Here is a 19509-nt window from a genome sequence, read left to right on the forward strand (position 1 = left end):
TGTGCAGATTCCAGCCTTACAGAGAGCTGAGTCCCCCCTGTCCCTCCTCACCTCCCACGGTACCAACTTGTCAGCTGTGGGTTCAGCAACCACGGAAAAACAGCTGCAGGTGTGCCTGGGAGGGCACTTTCAGAGAGGTTTAACTGAAAAGGCCCACCGTGAATATGGCTAGCCCCAATCATGGATGCGGGGAGGTTGAGGGGGAGAGGCGGCAAACAGCACACCGGGTGAGGAGAAAGCAAACTGAGCTGCTGCGCTCACCTCTGCATAGTGACTGGGTGCAGTGTGACAGCTGCCTCACCCCCTCCACCCGCTTCGTCTTCCCCGACACAATGGCTCGTACCCTCAGACTATGAACTAATACATTTCCTTTCCCCTTTAAGTCTTGGGCAATTCTTGAGGGCAGTGAGCAAAGGCACAGGCGCGCCTCCTGAGCTTTGCCGAGGCGCTGGTGGGCAGGACCCCTGTTGCCCGCCTGTCTGCCCAGAGGGTCCCTCTGCGTGGCCCCTTTTCCCAGCTGCTCCAGTGTTTGAGGAAGATGAGGAGTGGCTCGAACAGCGGTGTGTTACACAGGTCTGGGAAGCTCCTGCCATTTGTGACGAAAGCCTTTGATTCTAGAGCTGGTGTCAAGCAGGTGGGCACGGAGGAATGACTCTGTAGCAAGCTTCTTGTTTCTCATTTGAGGGCACCATTTTACAGCTGGGGAAATGAGGAGAGCGGTAGCTGTCACCTGCTTCACACACACACCCTAGGCCATAGCTTCTTGAGGTCTGGCTAGAGGTGAAACATATCACCTCGGTTGCAGTGACCGAGGAGATCCAGCCTGCCTGAAAGGAGTCTGGCTTTAGTTTTCCCCTCAGATGATTGCATGTTTGATTACAGCCTGATCTTTCCTGTGTCGACACTAGTCATAGTGGTGACAGTGATCACAGAGGAGTCGAGACATGCATACCACTGTTCTGCACACTTAGGCATCCCATCAACAGCCCAGTCCCCCTCCATTAGGAAATCACCCAAAGGATACATTTCAAAGGTTTATGGCATCTCAGTTTCTGGTCCACGGTGCCTAACCTTGCACCATCTTTTCCCAGGTCAGCCTCTGCCCCTGCTGTTACTGTAAAACCCACATCCACAGTTGAGACGAGGCAGTATCAGGAGAGCCAGATTCCTCCCTGTCTTGTTCTGGACTGACTCTTGGCATCCCTAACCGACTGGATGCGCCCACACTTTAATGCCGTAGGTCTTACTTGAGTTCGTTTTGTCTTCCTCAGTACCTGAAGCAGAGAGCTAGTTGGAGGCCACATGCCCAGGTGTCAGCTCCGCCAGCCTCAGGGAACGAAGTTGGACTAGGATTAGGTCCGACTGCCACCGTGGTCCTCAACCTTCCCAACACTGCGACCCTTTAATACAGTTCCTCGTGTTGTTCTGTCCCCCAACCAGAGGATTATTTTTGTTGCTACCTCACAACTGTGATTTTGCTGCTGTTAGGAATCGTAATGTAAAATATCCACTATGCAGCCTGTCTGATATGCGACCTCTGTGAAAGGGTCATTTGACCCCCAAGGGGATCCTGACCCACAGATTGAGAACTGCCCGACTAATGGCTGAGTCAGAGTGTGTTTATTCTGCCCATCACTCTGCCTGTGTTTCTCAGAACACTACGTGGGCCCCTCCGCCCACGCTCGGTAAGCAGAGGGGCAGAGAGAGAATCCCATCCTGGGGTAGACACAGCTGCGCAGCGCAGTACAAACAGAAGGGACACTAGCAGGAAGGAGCTGGAGGTGCGGAGCGAAGCTGACTGCCCCACAAGTCCCAGCCCCCGGGAATGGCTCCTGCTCAGCCCCAGCATTACTGGATAGTCAAGTTTGTCAGGACAGCTGGAAACTGACTTTTAATGGGGATGTTTTCCAGTTCTTAGATGGTATCGTAAATTGAAAACAAACAAAAAAAATTGTGTGGCCAAACAAAACGTGGCAATCAGTTCATGACCACACTGCATTCATTATCACAGGATAGATAGGCCATCCTCGGGTAGAGAGATGTCAGGTTCTCCCAGGGGCAACAGGGAGAGGGGGCGTGGGGAAATTGGCTTATTTATATTTTAATTTTTAAAGATTTATTGGAATGTGTTGTGTGTTCGCCTGTGTGTGATGTGCCCATGTACGCATATCCGGGCATGAGGCTGTGCATGGAGGCCAGAAGGGGGCCTGGGGGATCCTCCTCTATCCCTCTTCACCTATTTCTTTTGAGGCAGGGTCTCTCCCTGAGCCTGAAGCTTGAGTTTTCTTGGCCAGGCAGGAAGCCAGCGAGCCTTGGCGATCCTCCCATCTCCATCATCCTCAGAGTTGGGGCCAGAAGTGTGATAAGCTGCCCAGACTGTTAAGTGGGAGCTGGGATTTGAACTTTGGTCCTTAGGATTACGTCACCACGCACTCATTAAGCACCGGGCCATTTTCCAGCTCCCCTACCCCCTTTTGAGACAGTGCCTCACTGTGTAGCCCAGGCTGGCCTTGAATTCATGACTTAGCTTGTAAACATGCACCACCTTGCTTGGCCATAAGTTGGTTTACACCCCCACCCAGGGCTTCAGTGTGAGCCGGTTCACTTCAGAATTTTGTCTCTTCAGCACACTGAGGTGTACTTCCGCACGGCAAGAGATAAGACAAGGTCCTCTGATTCTGCGAGCCTCTTTGGCATTTCCTAGTCTCTGGCCACGCTGCCTCTAGTTGGCCTCTGGAGTTACTGCTTCGGGGGTCTGAAGGATCCCACCTCTGTTCCTCAGTTCTGGACTCCTAGGACAGGCAATCCAGTTGATTCTTGGCTGTTGTTTGTCTCACTGTGTAACTCAGGCTAGCCCCAAACTTGGAATCCCCCTGCTTCAGCCTCTTGAGTGCTAGGATTAGGGACACAACCTGGCTCTAATTAGTTCAGCCTGGGTCCAGTCCCCTGGGATTCAGCCAGCTGTGTGTGAGGGAAAGCGGCGAATGGAATACATTTGCTTCTTTCAGCCCACAGATACACCCCTGGGTAGAGTGAGAAGCAGGGGTGCAGTCCCTCGGTACATCTTTGGGTGTCCCCTCTGCCCTGCCCCAGGGATAAAGAGTGGGTGGTTTTCCACTTCTGTTTTTAAGATGCCTCTAAGTGGGACGGACATGCAGGTCCTTCCCCCGGCTCCATCGCTGGCCTCTAGTGTAGAAATCTGACTTGGGTTTTTTTTTCTAAAGTGCCCCTTTCATTTTCCAAGTGCTCAGTGGGATGTAGGTATTTTATTTCCAGGGCTTGGATCCTTGGCAGTCATTTCTAGCAGGCTCTGGCTCATGCCACAGAAAGGCCCCGTGTGTAAGGAAAAAGCATCTTTGCCAGGCCGGGGCACTGCTACACAGGTAGGAAAGAAAACCTATCACCACGTTAAAAACAACAACAAAACATCAAACGCACAAAGGCATGCAACCGTGTTGAAAGGGTGTTCTCAGATGGTCCCCGCTGGACTATAGAGGGAGGTCACGATGACACAACATTTCGGTCCAGGGGTCAGCAAACCACATCCTTCCCCTAAGAGTTGGCCCACTGCCTGGGTTTTAGAGTTTTCGTTTTGTTTTTGAAAGTCGGCTTGTCTTAGTATCCAAACTGTCTGTCTCCACAGTGTCAGAGTTCAGCCGTCACATCAGAGGCACACTTACCTCCTGGCCCTTGGTAAAGTGTGCCGTCCCCTGTGGTAGCCCATCTATCCCAACTCCTCTCCAGGCTGAGAGCCACACTCAGAATTTTGTCAAGTTCTTGGAAAAAGAAAATTGAGATTTCAAAAAAACCTTCCCGGAAGAATGCTGGGTATTTCAAAATAGGAAGCACCGTGCGCCGTCGCATCCGGCTCAGGTGCTTTGGCGGCTGGCTGTTGGCTGTGTTTTTGGTTAGGACTCACTGGGTAACGGCTGTACAGTGTGGTTCCTGGATGTGCCGATTCCAGGTGAGCACCTCCTGGCCAGACAGTCTGAGGAAAGCCGAACCTGCAGAGCAGAGCAGACCTTACTCTTAAATCTCCGTTTTGTTAATTTATTCTTATAAAAGACCATTAAAAGTCAGAAAACGTGTAACAGCATGGGGGTGGGAAATTTAAATTGCCCTTAATCGGGAGCTCCTCCTCATGCGCATACAGCTAGCGCTAGTGAAGTACTTTGTATTCATGGTCTTTCTGTAAAATCAGGCCGTTGCTCTTACTGTTCTGAAACATGTTTTTTAAATTAATGTATTTGAACTTGGATACCATTTTCACAACATAAATTTGCATCATTTGCATACTGTTTGTGTATATTCTTTCATTTTGTTTAGTTCCTCATTGCTGATCATTTTGGTTGTTTCCAAGTATTATGCAGAAATGACATTATGTTCCGCTGTGTTTATGTCCTTGGTTGCTGGGTTTAGAATTGCTGCCTTGGGGCTGCAGAGAAGGCTCAGCCATTAAGAGCGTTAAGAGCAATGGCTGCTCTTCCAGAAGACCTGGGTTTAATCTCCCGAGCTTCCACATAGTGGCTCCTAACATCTGTTAGCTCCAGTTCCAGGGGATCTGATGCCCTCTTCTGGCCATGATGGGCATTGCACACATGTGGTGCACAGACAGACATGCCGAAAGAACACATAAAGTAAAAATAAAGAAATATTACAATAAATGGAATTACTGCATTACCAGGTTTTAGCAGGCTGGAAAGGTGGCTCAGTAGGTGAGGCATCAGCTCCTCAGAACACACATAAAAAGCTGGCGCGCATTGGGCCTCTAACTCTTGGGTGGGAAACACAGGTAGAGCCTTGAAACTCATTGTCCAACCAACCTAGCATCAGTGAGATGCATGCTTAGGGAGAGACTGTACCTGAAGTCAAGGTGGAAGGCACCCTCTGTCGTCAACCTCAGACCTCCACATACCTGAGAAGACATATGTACACACACACACACACAAAGCTCACTGGTAAAGTTTGTGCTTAGCATGAATGAGGCCCCGATTTAATCTTCTGTCCCAGTGGAAAAAAGTCTTGAGTATTTTTAAGCCTTTAGTAGACATCTGCCAGACTGTCCATTAGGAACAGTGTACCAGTTTCCACACCCATCAGGAAGGATGAAGGTACCTGGTTTTCAAAGTGAATTGGAGTTTATTTTCTTATTTTTTTTTTTGAGACAGGGTTTCTCTGTGTAGCCTTGGCTGTCCCAGAACTTGCTTTGTAGACCAGGCTGGCCTCGAACTCACAGAGATCCACCTGCCTCCACCTCCCAGGTGCTGGGGTCACAGGCGGGCATCGCTGCCACCGCCGCCATCTGGCTATTTTCCTATTTTCACTGGAGAAGTACTTCAGCGGGCTGACTTGGTTTAGGTGATCTGGACCAGGGTTCCGTGGTGTTTGGAGGCACAAGCTGAGTGACTGCCGTTCTGGCTTTTCTCACACAGGCTCCCCCACCAAAACCACCTCGAAGGCAGGGAGGCTGGGCAGATGACTCCATAAAGGTGTCCAAGTGAGTACACAGCTTCCGGGCATAAGCTAGGGTGGGTAGGGAGGGATGGGGATGGGGGCGGTGCTCCTGTGTTGTCACTTTTGTAACCTTAATGAAAGTCACACACCACTTAAAGTGTACAGCGTGATCTATCTGAGTACAGGCTCGGGGTTCTCACCTGCCACCCCGTCAGTTTTAGAGCATTCCCTCCCATCCCATCAGGAGGCTCTGTACCTCAGAGTGGCCCCCTTCCATGGCACCCTGACTCCCCAGCAGTGGGCAGCAATGCACACTGAGGGACGTTACCCAGTCCTTAAAATATCAGTACCGTGCAAGGCACAGCGTGCTCGGGCTGGGACACACAGCACAGGAGCAGCTCAGTGCAGGGCCGGGCAGGCGCCGCAGTTTATGTTAGCCTGTGCAGGGAGCCCATTCGATTCCCGGCGCCGCACGAAACTACAAAATTCTAACAGCGGCGCTCAGAAATGAGGCCGTGGTGCAGGTCTCTCAGTTCCAGGACTATAAGATACGAGGGTGTCACGTGGACACACTGGCTGCTGCCTGCAGCGCCCATTGTGAGTTTCTGGTTTTCAGCAGTTCTGGGGTGGGCAGCCCCTAGGCTGGACAGGTTTGATCGCAGTTGGGTTTTGTGGATTCTTGAAGTTTGGTCCGTTGTGTAAGCCAGTTAATGAAGGCCAGACGGACACCAAGAGCAACACTCCTGGACACTTTTCTAGCCTTTGCCTTTAGTCCCATTTTACAGGTGAAGTAAGTGAAGCTGATGGCTGTAAGCTGACAGGGGCAGGTGCTCTCTCTCTCTCTCTCTCTCTCTCTCTCTCTCTCTCTCTTCAGAGTTCCCTGCCAAAGGCAGGATCACAGATGAGTTCTGTTCTGAATCCCTTGCATTAAGCCTTAGATGGAAGGTAAACAAAATTGCATTCACCACAGCAGTAGGAGGATCACCTGCTAAGGTTATTCACGACACAAAGATGAACAGCGTTAAAGATGTATAGTCTTAAAGAGCAGACGTCACCCGGATTGGAATTTCATTGAGCAGCTATCTTCAACATAACTATTAAAAAGATTTTCTTGGATCGCGGCTGTAGCTCAGTGGAAGAGAGTTTGCCCAGCAGGTAGGAGGCTCTAGGTTCTATCCCCAACACTGGGACAAAATAAAAGCCAGCGCAGGACATGTTTCTCCCCCAGTCCTTGCGTTCCTTCCTTCCACTCCCTTCTCTCCTTGTTTCCCTGACTCTATGTGTGTTTTCCTAACCATTTCCAAGTAAGTTGTAGATGTTACAACATTTATCCCTAACTACTAAAGCTCCTATCTTACAGTGGAGTCACAGAATCTTGAGCACTAGGACACTGCATGGTTACCTAATAGTATCCAGTATGTAGTTTACATTTAAATTTCCCTATTTGTCCTTAAATGCCTTTCTCACTCTGGAATCTAATCAGAGTCCATACAATATACTAGTTAGTTCTGCCTCTTCTCTGCCCCTCTTTCCTTCCTCCCTTTCTGTTTTTTGTTTTGTTTTTAAACAGGGTCATTATAGCCCAGGCTAGCCTCAGGTTTACATCCATCCTCCTGCCTCAGCTTCTCACAGGCTGCTCATGGAGTCTATGATGCCAGGCCCAGCTCCTCTCACCTTCCTTGATCTGAAAGAGCTCCCACTACCGTGGAGTACATGGACTGTCTGAGCAGCTTTAGATTTCTCCAGTTTGTTCCGGTTAGATTCAGGTTGAGGCTTTGGGGCAAGAGCAGGTGATACTGTAGGCCTGCTTCCACATCTGATGAGAAGACATAGGACTGAGCGCAGCTCTGTGCTAATGGCGCCAGGTGTGATCACTCAGCTTTGGTGGGGACCCAGGGAACGTCTCCTTAGGAAGTCTTGGTTTTTTTGTTGTTGGTTTGTTTTATTTTTAAGAGTAAATGGTGACCGCATTTGATGTTGTAGGGCACTGTGCGGAGTCTGTTCTCCACAGCTTTTCCCTAGCAGTGTCTCCTAGTGTGTTGGCATGAGCCAGGACACTCTAGTGAGTACCACAGTGCAAGGTGTGTCTCCTGTCCTGGGAGAGCTAGATTGTAATCCAGGGCATCAGGCCTCTCTAGTGAAAAAGTAAGGACTCGCCCGAAGAGTGCATGGTAAGCACGAGGCGGGCGGCATGGGTAGTCCTTGGCATGTGACGTCAGAAGAAAGTGATTCTAAGGTCAGGGGCCACCTTGCAGAGTAGATGGAGGTCAGGCGGGTTGGATTCTGACAGCGACAGAGGCTCATGAGAGTGGTTTGGTTTAAGATTTGGTGGCGGGAGGGTGACAGCCTTCCCGCTAGGCTGTTAGATCGGAGAATTCACGGTGGAAAAGAACCGGTTTTCAGTGCTTTAGGGTTAACAGTACTGCACAGTGCTGTGTGTCTGGCACAGCCTGGCCGCCATAAGGCATTACCAAATCCCGGGAATCCAGACAACGCACCTTACCACCAGGCCTCCCCGGGGAGTTTTCCTGACATCTGACATCAGATGGCAGTATGACAAAGCTCTTGGTGACAGGCCTTTTCTAGTTAGGTCCTTCAGGATCTACACACAGGGAGACAGACCTCACGTTTCTCTTCCCCTCTCTTATCCTGAGAGGCCATCCTTATGACCTCAGCCGCACCTTTCACCACCTGCAAACACTCCGCCCTGGGGATCGGGGTGCCAGCAGAAGGCTTTGGGGCTGGGGAGCAAACAAGCCCAGCTGTGCCTTGTACACACGACTGACCAACTCAGTCAGGGAGGTCGCCTTCAGTGAAGTAGGACAAGCGACAGTTGCAGGCAGCTGCGTGTCTCCAGTGAGAGGAAGAGGGCTGTTTATGGCCCTGACTAAGGAGCTTGCAGCCAACACACATGAGATCCCGTGATACCTTTGTTCGGTGTGTGAAACACCCACACAGAGAGCAGAGCGCGTGTGGGCCTTGGCCCTGGGAGATACCACGTCCTAGAACTCACACTCACTCCGAGGTACGGGGCAGGGCTCACCTGAGGAATGGCTTGGGATGGGAAATTACTACCGGTCCCTTCTCCTGGTCTGAAAGCAGCAGCTGTGCCAAAACCACCATCTTGGAATCAGCCGCCTGAAGTTGCCTGAACTGGGACACTTTAGAGAGTTCATGGGTCACCAGCATGGCCCTGTGACTCGAGCTGAGTGCAGGGGAACCAGACCTGGGAAGGAGGAGAAGAAAGGCCTTCTGATTAAGTTTTGTCTCAAAGTGTCTGTTTTTGGGTTTGTCCCTGCATTCATCTGCAAGGGAATGAGGCAAGTAATGGCCCCTTGGGGACTTTCAGGACTTTGCTCTCAATGTCAGCCGTCATTTTCAATCACCCTCTCCCTCCCAGCCATTAATTTTGGCCCAGGATCACGGGGACTTGTCCATCTATCACTCCTAATTGACACTAAATGATCTGTCAGTTTATTGATGAACGGCAGGAGTGGAATTGTCACAATATATTTTACTTTCCAACAACTCCTCCTGACAATTTTACCTTGTCCATCTCGCTCTGTTCACATAAATCTCCATTGGCCGCTCATTCCTCCTCACGGGCCGTTCTGGTGCCAGGCACTTCCACACCGTCTGCACGTGTCAAGGACATCAAGATGGCGGGAGAACTGCTGTGTGCCGGTCCCGAGGTTACCCCCTTCCCTCCTCCTCCTCCTCCTCTCTCTCTCTCTCTCTTTTAATGGCAGAGATGTTCCAAGAATACTAAAGGGCTTCTTTCCTCTCCCTCCATGTCATTGCCACATCGGAGTCTCTACCTTCTTGTTAGCAGCGAGTAGTTAATTCTTACCAAGTTACAGAAGTGTGAAAGGCAAAAACTCACCGGGCTGGAGGGCTCGGCGCTCTGTAAGCACAGCTGCAGACGCAGGCTTTGTCCTCCCAGCCCAGCCATGTTCCAGCCTGCCCAGCCTCCCCGCAGCCTGCTCATTAGGAAGGTGGCTCGGGCGTGGGTGTGCCGTCCGTGGCCCTCTGGATGCAGGCATGCTGCCATCTTCTGCCCTTGGGCCTGCGCCAGGCCTCGCGCTGCCGAGACCCAAGGCTGGTCGTGCCTGGGAGAATTCTGGCCATCCACCCAGCTTGCCCCTCAGACGCTTCATCCCCGTGCTCCGTGACGTGCAGCCGCCGGTTTAGACATAGGCACAGATCATGCACGTAGGGATATGAAAATCCCGTGGCAGGCAGAGCAGCCTGACAGCGTCGCTGGATCCCTCCTCCTGCAGGAGATCATTTCCATTAATTGACAAGGACTGTTTTCGTTTATTAGCCACCATGCTATTTTATGCCTATCAAAATTAATAACAACTCCTTAATGTTATCTGATATCCCGATCATATTCAGTTATTTTCATTGCAGCAAAGATGTCTTGGTAGAGCTGGGCCGTAGAAAGGACAAATCAAGGTCCACACTTTGTCTAGTTTGTATGTCTTTAGCTTCTCATTTATGCCTCGCCCCGGCCCTTCTCCCCATGCCTTTTGATTTTTTGTTGGGTGGAGAGAAGAAACCTAGCCTGTCGAGTGACCTGTATTCTGCTTTTGGACCATTTCTTCTGAGTTGTGATGTTTAAATTGTTTCTCCATCTCTCCATGGTCCTGTTCAAAAGGAGAATTAGAGCTAGATCTAGCTGGTGGTTCAAACTGTGTGCACTCTTGGGTTGGAGTACTCCATTGCATGAAGCCCAGGTGTGGGGAGGCCCGGGTATGAGGAGGCCCAGGTGTGTGGAGGCCCGGGTGTGTGAGGCCCAGGTGTGGGGAGGCCCGGGTGTGAGGAGGCCCAGGTGTGTGGAGGCCCGGGTGTGAGGAGGCCCAGGTGTGTGGAGGCCTGGGTGTGTGGAGGCCCGGGTGTGGGGAGGCCCAGGTGTAACGAGGCCCGGGTGTGGGGACACCCAGCTATGAAGAGGGCACTGGTTCCATCTATTCCACCTCGTGTAAGCTGGGGTAGATCATGCTGCCTCCCTCCCCCTCACCGTCAGACTCCTACTGTGTGCAGCTTCTGCTGCCGAGAGTTTTGTAGGGAAATGATTTCGTTAAAGGTTAGCATATCGTGGGTTTTAAACTTTTCACTTCATACGGAAAATTCTTCTCTAGAGAACTTCTAATCGATGATTGGCTTGCCCAAAATATATCGCTATTCTGCCTCCCTATCAAAGTTCAAACCTATGGAAGGGTATGAATGGTCCAGTGAGCACCCACATCCCTTCCCCCTGAAGGACCGCTGTGACTGTGTGTACCCGTGACTGTGCACCTGTGGTGTGTGCCTGTGGTGTGTGCACCTGTGACTGTGTGTACCTGTGGTGTGTGTACCTGTGGTGTGTGTACCTGTGACTGTGTGTACCTGTGACTGTGCACCTGTGACTATGCGCCTGTGATGTGTACCTGTGGTGTGTGCACCTGTGACTGTGTACCTGTGACTGTGTGTACCTGTGACTGTGCACCTGTGGTGTGTGTACCTGTGACTGTGTGTACCTGTGATGTGTGCCTGTGATGTGTGCCTGTGACTGTGTACCTGTGACTGTGTGTACCTGTGGTGTGTGCACCTGTGACTGTGTACCTGTGACTGTGTGTACCTGTGGTGTGTGCACCTGTGACTGTGCACCTGTGGTGTGTGCACCTGTGACTGTGTACCTGTGACTGTGTGTACCTGTGACTGTGCACCTGTGACTGTGCGCCTGTGATGTGTGCCTGTGGTGTGTGTACCTGTGACTGTGTACCTGTGACTGTGTACCTGTGACTGTGCACCTGTGACTGTGCACCTGTGACTGTGCACCTGTGGTGTGTGCACCTGTGACTGTGTACCTGTGACTGTGTGTACTTGTGACTGTGCACCTGTGACTGTGCGCCTGTGATGTGTGCCTGTGGTGTGTGTGCCTGTGGTGTGTGTACCTGTGACTGTGTACCTGTGACTGTGCACCTGTGACTGTGCACCTGTGACTGTGCACCTGTGATGTGCGCCTGTGACTGTGTACCTGTGACTGTGCACCTGTGACTGTGCACCTGTGATGTGTACCTGTGACTGTGTACCTGTGACTGTGCACCTGTGACTGTGCACCTGTGATGTGTGCCTGTGACTGTGCGCCTGTGACTGTGCACCTGTGACTGTGTGCCTGTGACTGTGCACCTGTGACTGTGTGCCTGTGACTGTGCACCTGTGACTGTGCACCTGTGACTGTGCACCTGTGATGTGTACCTGTGACTGTGTACCTGTGACTGTGTACCTGTGACTGTGCACCTGTGATGTGTGCCTGTGACTGTGCGCCTGTGACTGTGCGCCTGTGACTGTGCGCCTGTGACTGTGTACCTGTGACTGTGCACCTGTGACTGTGCACCTGTGATGTGTGCCTGTGACTGTGCACCTGTGACTGTGCACCTGTGACTGTGCACCTGTGACTGTGCACCTGTGATGTGTGCCTGTGACTGTGTACCCGTGACTGTGTACCTGTGACTGTGTGTACCTGTGACTGTGTGTCTATGGTGTGTGTACCTGTGACTGTGTGTCTATGGTGTGTGTACCTGTGATGTGTGTACCTGTGGTATGTGTTCCTGTGGTGTGTGTACAGCTGAATATGTGCACCTGTGGTATGTGTACCTGTGGTGTGTGCACCTGTGGTGTGTGTACAGGTGAACATGTGTACCTGTGGGGTGTGCACCTGTGATGTGTGCACCTGTGGGGTGTGCGCCTGTGAACATGTGCACCTGTGGGGTGTGCACCTGTGGGGTGTGTACCTGTGATGTGTGCACCTGTGGGGTGTGCGCCTGTGGGGTGTGGCTCCTTCCTAGCTCTCCAGGTTGCTCTTGGTCTTATTGTTCCGCTGAGCACCTTGGGGCCATTACTGCCTCTTCCTCCGCATTGCTAACTAGAACTAGTTGCTAGAGATTGTTACCCATTTCTGTGCTCCCAGGCCTGCAATGCCGACACACAGGTGCACAGTGTGCAGCTGGTCTGTGATGCCCTACGGACTTCTTCCAGAGCGCCAGTAAATACAAAGAGACCGTGTGTCCCTGAGTCCAGAGAAGGAAATGGCCTTAACTCTTGACAATTTTACTTGTTTGGATTTCAAGAAAAAATAAACTCGGAAGTCTTGAAAATGGATTTCCTTTGTGTTAGCGTTACCTAAAAAGAAACCAGAGCTGAATGGTACAAGGGAGTCCTGGGCACCAAGAGGGAGCAGTTACTTGTGGCAGGTTAGTCATCTGTGAGGTGACGAGGGTGCAAGATTGAGTGAGATCATGTGGGCAGATGATTGTGAAGGGACTATCCAGTTAGTGCACACAAACGCACGCACATACCAGCCAGTTAACTGACGCCAGGACACCTGTCTTAACAGTCATGTGTGCTGTGTGTGTATGTGTGTGTGTGTGCTCTGTGTGTGTGTGTGCTCTGTGTGTGTGGTTGTCAGAGCAAACCTCTGAGATACTCTAAGCTTAGAAAAGATGGCTTAGAGCCAAACAGTCATAACTTTTTAGCATACCTCTTACATTTATTTGCTGTAAGAGCCTCTGTGTGTCACTACTCTTGGGGAGACATGAACAGACATCTGCTCACCCAGGATAGGGAACTGATGACAGAGCAAAGTAAGGATACCACCAAAGTCCAACATGTCGAACCAGTGAGTTGTATTGGGATTTCTTACAAGTGACTGGGTGAGGGGTGACTGACAGGAACAAGAATTACTCAAAGACAGCTTCATCCCCAGAGCCCACTCCAGCATGGGTGACAACTCTCGAAAGCTAGAAACCTGGAGTAGAGCCTTCAGGCAGAGCAACAGGCTGGAATGTCTCTTCCAGACAGCTTGACCAGTCTGAGCCTCTTCTAGGTGGCTCAGCTAGTTGCCTAGATAGCTGGTTGTTGTTTGAGAGTGTCTTCCAGCAATTCTTACTGCTTATATATGCTTGCGGATGGATGGATGAATCTGGTCAGTTTCAGGGACTTCCTGAAGGTGTTGAGTTGTTTTCTCCCCAAGTTTAAAGAGCTTTCTAAAGGATGGAATCTTTCACCTCCTAGAACACCTAGGGCTTAAAGAGCATCTCACCAGTCTAGAAACTTTTGTCCCTTCCTCAACATAACACCCTCAAAGAGTAAGTTCTGCGTTCCTCTAAATTTATGTTCAGAACCTAGACTGAAAGATGGCAGAGGAAGAGGTGGATAGGTTTTTGTTTAATGAATTTAGAAAAAAAATGTAATCAAGCCAGGCTTGGTGACTGAAATTCCTATAACTTCAATTACTTGTGATGCTGAGCCAGGAAGATTGCAAGGCCAGCCTGGACAGCTCAATGAGACCTTGTCTCAAAATTGAGGAAGAAGCTGAAGACGGGCTGGGGACGCAGCTCAGTGGTCTTTACACATACAAAACCCCAGGGCCCATCCCCGTTCTGCAAAAGCAAGCATAAGCGTAAGCAAGCCCCACAATTAACTAATTAATTTTAATCTACCTGCAATGTTTACTGCTGGATATCTGATATATTCAATAGGGCCCGAAGATAAACTAACTAACACCTACACCTCAGGCATTGAAATAACAAGCACAAAGCAAGGATCCTCATGGAAGCAGGGAAAAGTGGGCTGGCATTTAGGTCAAGCACTCCTGTTCTGCTGGTAGAGTTCATTCGTTTTGTAGCTGATAGGGGAAGGGTGAGAATGATGGGCAGATAATGGCAGAACAGGATGCAGGTGAAGGAGGAGCTGAACTGCCCCTCCCACTCAGCCCTGCTGCCTCATCGCAGGGGGAAACTTCCCAGGTCTCTTACTGGTGCTGGGAAAGGCAAGCCCTGGAGATGGGCCCTCAGGACAGCAGCCTGGGCCTTCTGGAATGACTTTTTTGTGGAGGAAAGCCTGGGCTTAAAACCGAAGTGTGGGGGCTGGAGAGATGGTTCAGCAGTTTAAGAGCACTGGCTCTTAACTGACCCAGGTTCTGTTCCCAGCACTCACACAGCAACTCACAATTGTCTGTAGCTCCAGTTCCAGGAATCTGACACCCTTACTCGGACATACTTCACACAGCTATACATATGAGCAAACACCAATGCACAGAAAATTGCACGGGTTATTTTTAAAAACCTGAAGCATAATCAGACCAATGAAGGCTAAGGATTCTGAAAGGAGGAAGGGAGACGTGGAGATTTTGCAAGTTTGCTTCATGCTTTTTTTGTTTTTGAGACAGGGTTTCACTCTGTAGCCCAGGAACTCACTATATAAGCCAGGCTGGCTCTGCCTCCAGTGTGGTAGAATTACGTGCACCACCATGCCAAACTTAATGTCATTGTGTGAGTGTTTGTGTGTGTGTGTACACACACACATACAAACACTATTTAATATAGTTCCCCTTCCTGCTAGGACACAAAAGGCAGTAGCACTCATCTTTACTTTCCTGTTTAGATCTCAGTGTGCTGTTTCTTACCAGTCTCTCCAAAGCTCTGTGGAGGGTGGGAAGGGAAGAGGTACAGTAGTATCCCAGGCTGAGAAAGCAGCTATCATGCGGCCCCTGGAAAGTTTCACAGCAGCCTCTACAATGCTTTTGTCACATGTGCACAGGGATCCTGTAAGGCTAGATTAAAAAGTACAACATGCACGTCGCTCTTTCTTGTGATTTGGGGGTCACTTTGACACGCCTCCCCTTGGGACGGATACAGGGGTGTCTGGTGCACTGTGTTGCAGCTTGGGGCCCTGTGTAGTGTCACAAAGCCAGTTCGCTGATGCAGTGTGTGGGTGTGAAGTGACTGTCGCACGCAGCCAAGCACTTCCCAGCTCGGAGCAGCATTTAGCTCTGCAGAGCGGAGCAGTTCGCTGCTCAGTAGCCCCCGAGACCTCTGTGTGGAGCAGAGGGACACCTGAGGCCCAAGGAGCATCGAGGAGAGGAAAACGGACTGCCCGAGCTGAGCTTGTTGTCCACCCATGTGCATAGGGGGGGCAGCAGGAGCCCCGAGGTACAGCTTTCTGAGGCCCTCAGTCCACAGGTCCTTGTTGCAGGAGCTGTGTGTTAGCCTGGTGGACCCAGAGATGGTGCCAGCCCTCACCTCCCCAGCCTGCCACCAGCCCCTCTCCCGGGGTCCCCTTTCCCCAGTGAGGTCAGCCCCGCCTTCATTGTAATTAAAGTCCTGCTGTGCTTCTAGAATGAATTCTTACATATTCTTCGGAGACTTTGACCTTTAGCCCTTCACAGTGTCTAGTTTTGCAAACTGAAGCTCCTAACCAGTCTAGCTGGAGCTGGAGCTGGGACTGTAGAGCCGGAGGCGTGTCCCAGATGCTCAGGAGCAGAATGAGCATCCCTGAGTAATAGCCCTTGAATAAGCACGGGCAAAAAGCCGAATCTCCTGTGGAACAGTCCCTGTTTCTCTGAACTGTCCGTAGCACAGAGGGCCTCTCTCTAGAAAGTTCAAACCCTCGTCTTTTAATCTGTCCAATTCTGCTGTTGCCAGAAGAGCCATCTGAGGCCCGTGTGACGCCCTTCGCTGCTGGAGAGCTCACTGACAGCAGCCTCGGGCCTCACATTTCAGAAATAGAGCCCTTCCTTTCCCTGATGTAAAAATACAAACAAGACAGAAAAGAAACTTACCCCCAGCTGCTGTCTCTTCCCGTCCCAGCCATCTCTCTAGCAGTTCGGAGTCCTCGTGCACTTCAGGAGACACATAGGTGGCTCCTGACTGGTGACAGTTCGGCAGGTGACCTCTGGTTTTCTGATGGTGTGAAAGCAGTATGTGTGAGTAGAAACTATACTTTGAATCTTGGGTTTGGATCCTTTTCTGGGTGAGCGGGGCTGCGTTTCTAAGTTGGCCACACGATTTCAGTGGAGAGCCCGAAATGCTGCAGGTGCTGTGCTGAGCTGTGTGCTTCTGTTAGGTTGGGGCATTGTCCACATTTTAACACCGTTAGTGAGAGATGGAGGACTATCTTAAAAAGGTGTGTGTATCTGCTTGCATATACATACATACACCACATATAAATTTTAAGTTCACTATGTTCTGCACCTTGCTTTTTTATTATTATATTTTTGCATAATGGTAATTGCATTTTATGCTTGCATTTAGGGCTTTCTTCTCTTTCTTTTTTTCCTTCCTTCCTTCCTTCCTTCCCCCTCTCTCTCTCTCTCTTTCTCTCTCTCTCTCAAGTTTGCCTTTGAACTTCCCACATAGAGAATGACATGGAACTGATCCTTCTGCCACTACCTCCTGAATGAATGCTGGTATCACAGACAGTGCCACCATGGCCAGTTTCTGCGGAGCTGGTGCTGAAACTCTGGGCTTCATGCGTGCCAGGCAAGCATTCTTCCAACTGAGCCCCATCCCCACCCCTACTTTGTTTTTCTGTTTTGTAAGAATTCCATGAGCTGGATTCCTCTGTTGGTGGGCATTTTGGTTGTTTCCTTTCTTTCTTTTTCTTCCCTGTTATCAGTCCTCTGATGCTGCTGCTGATGATTGTGTTGTTGTTATTGTTGTTGTTTATTATTATATGTCTCCATTCTTTAGGAAATTTACAGTTTCCTTCTCAGAGACATTTCTCTTCTGGAGGAATAGCCTCGGTGTCTTGCCCTCTGTTGTATGGAGTGAGAACACACGTGAGGACCAGTGGTGGCTCAGGCATGCACGCTCATCATTTGTGACTTTTGTGAGGGGCACTGTGCTAGAAACAGTCATCATCTTTTGGCCTCATAACAGCCCCCACGTGGTCACTTCTGTCATTAGCACTGCTGGCAGGTGAGAAAGCCAGCATCAGAAGGGTTAAATAGCTCGCCAGACGTCATACAGCTGATCGGCAGCCAGCCAGAACTTGAGCCATGGTACAGCAGGATGTAGGACTCACCCTCACGTTCTCCAGGCCTCACCACCTGCTGAGGGTTTTGTTTGTTTGTTTGCTTTGTTTTGCCACTTGGCACTTGGCATGGTGCCCTTAAGTATGGTAGGGCTCAGCAGACATCACTGGGACTCTGTTGATATGGCTCCTCCGTGTACACTGTGTGTACGACTAGAACAGCAAGGCCAGCAGGTGTAGCCAGAGCCCTCTTACCTCCAAGGGCCTGTCATCTTCAGAGCCGTGCTTCAGCCAGCCCCTTGCCCTGCAGAGGAAGGTGAGAGTGAAGGGTGCAGCCTGCATTGAGGCATGAGCCAAGGCCCTACTAGGCCTGCCATTAACAGGCTTAATTAGGCCAGTCATTAAGTTCAATTAGGCATTGGAAGCGGCTGTCCCTTCCAACCCTGTCGTGCCCTCCAAGAGCTGGATCTACTCCCAAACAGCCAGTTTGGGAGCCAGGCACTCAGACCCTGGGGCCCTAGCAGTCCCCCGTCCATGGTTGCGGGGCGGTGACTCCGACGCGAAGCCCAGGGCACGGTTACACAGGGTAAGGTGCTGAGGATGCGAACTCACATGGCCAGGCATCTGTTTCCTGAGCTTGCTGACTGACCGCCCCTCCTTTGCTAGTACCCCGCCTCCCACTCCCGTGTCTGTAATGGGAGCCAGCGTCTACCTACGCTCATTCCCTCTTCCTCACCACGTGATCTTGGTCACGTCATGTGCACTCTTTGACGCACAGTTCCCCGAGTAGTTTGGACGAGACCTAGATGGTCACGGGGCCAGAGAGACGGCTCAGTTGGTAAGGTGCTTGCCCTGTAGGTAGGAGGACTTAAGTTTCAATCCCCAACACCCATGTGGAAAAGCAGGGTACCATGGCACATGCCTGTAATTCCAGTGCTGAGGAGGTGGAGACAGGACCATCCCTGGGGCCTGCTGGCTGGTCAGTGTAGCCTCATCAGTGAGCACCGAGTTCAGTGAGAGAGACCCTAACTCACTCCTCCCCTCTTCCCCCGACAAAATGGTAGAGAAGCAACTAAGGAAGATAACCAATGCCCCAATGCCAACCTTTTGCCTCCATGCACATATGTATAAACACATAGACCCAAACCTAAACATGCTCTTGCACAAGAGCACACATGCAAGAACATACATAAACACACACACGAACTGGGTATACTCAGGGTTACCAGTTAACTCCAGGAAGTAAATCCCATGTACTTATACCCTGGAGGTGGGACGTTTAAGGAGACTGAGGCAGTGGTGGGGTGCAGACCCCTAGGTGGGTCACATGGGTCGCTGAGGTGTGGCATGGCTCTGAGCTTGCAGCTCACTATGCTTGGCTCTGCTTCTTCAGACTCGTTAAAACCAAATCTCAGGCTGTAGCTGTGCCTCAGGGAAAGAGCACTTGCTTGGCGTGTGTGAACCCCTGGGTTCAGCCCCAGCACACCCCGACAGCACACACGTGATCTCAAAGGCCTCTGAAAGCCCATGTAAACACCTAACACAATTCCTTGCTGCCTGCTCAGAACAGATAATTTTTGTGCAAGAGTTACTGCTTTGAAGTGAGACAGTTGATGGAAGTGAGGCAGGATGGGGCCTTCCCGGCCCAGGCCAGGTGTGTGGAGGCCTGGATGTACCATGTGTGCTTAGAATGAGCTGCCCTAGGGACTAGAACCCAGGGCTAGCCCGGGGGAGCTGCAAGCATGACTTCATCTTTGAAGGAATAGGAACACTGGGAGTGTTGGCAGGCGTGTGTCCAGTGGACACACTTAGTACAGGGGACATACTAAGTCCCAGTTCTTCCGAAGGCCTCTTTGACACAGCACAATCCTGAGGGGTTTGCAGACAGGAAGGGAAACCTGTGCTTCTCAGAGGAAAATCCTCTTTGTGAGAGGCGCAAACCAGCTACCCCGTTATCCCACTCAGTGCTCAATACTCAGCTTCACTGCTGTCATCAGATGTGTGTGTGTGTGTGTGTGTGTATGAAATGCATCACGAGATATGGAGGCTACATAGCATAGAAACAGTGTGCCTAATTCTAAAAGCTGGGAGAAGTGGAGAATCCTTCAGAGAGGCTTTAACATGTAAAAGCCAGGAAAAGGTGCTTTTCACATAGGAATAAACTGTTAGAGGCTGGAGCGAAGCAAAGGGACCAAGAGGCAGAGAGCATTCCAGGAGGTAGGAAAGTGAGCAGGGCACACAGTCTAAAGCCTTGGG

General features: G+C 50.8%; 1 protein-coding gene across 9 annotated transcripts in view; it reads left to right on the top strand.

The window, feature by feature from the left end:
• Ift43 (intraflagellar transport 43) overlaps nt 1-19509 on the top strand; it is a 76083-nt gene that overhangs the window by 25964 nt on the left and 30610 nt on the right. For 5 of the 9 annotated variants that reach the window (XM_060387897.1, XM_060387895.1, XM_021653015.2 and 2 more), the window contains exon 3: nt 5433-5497. The exons of the other annotated variants lie outside the window; for them this stretch is intronic. In XM_060387897.1, the coding sequence (XP_060243880.1) occupies nt 5433-5497 (65 nt within the window). The remainder of the gene's footprint in view (nt 1-5432; nt 5498-19509) is intronic. 9 annotated transcript variants of the gene reach the window in all.

Source organism: Meriones unguiculatus, chromosome 7 (assembly GCF_030254825.1).
Source record: "Meriones unguiculatus strain TT.TT164.6M chromosome 7, Bangor_MerUng_6.1, whole genome shotgun sequence".
NCBI classification, from domain to species: Eukaryota; Metazoa; Chordata; class Mammalia; order Rodentia; family Muridae; genus Meriones; species Meriones unguiculatus.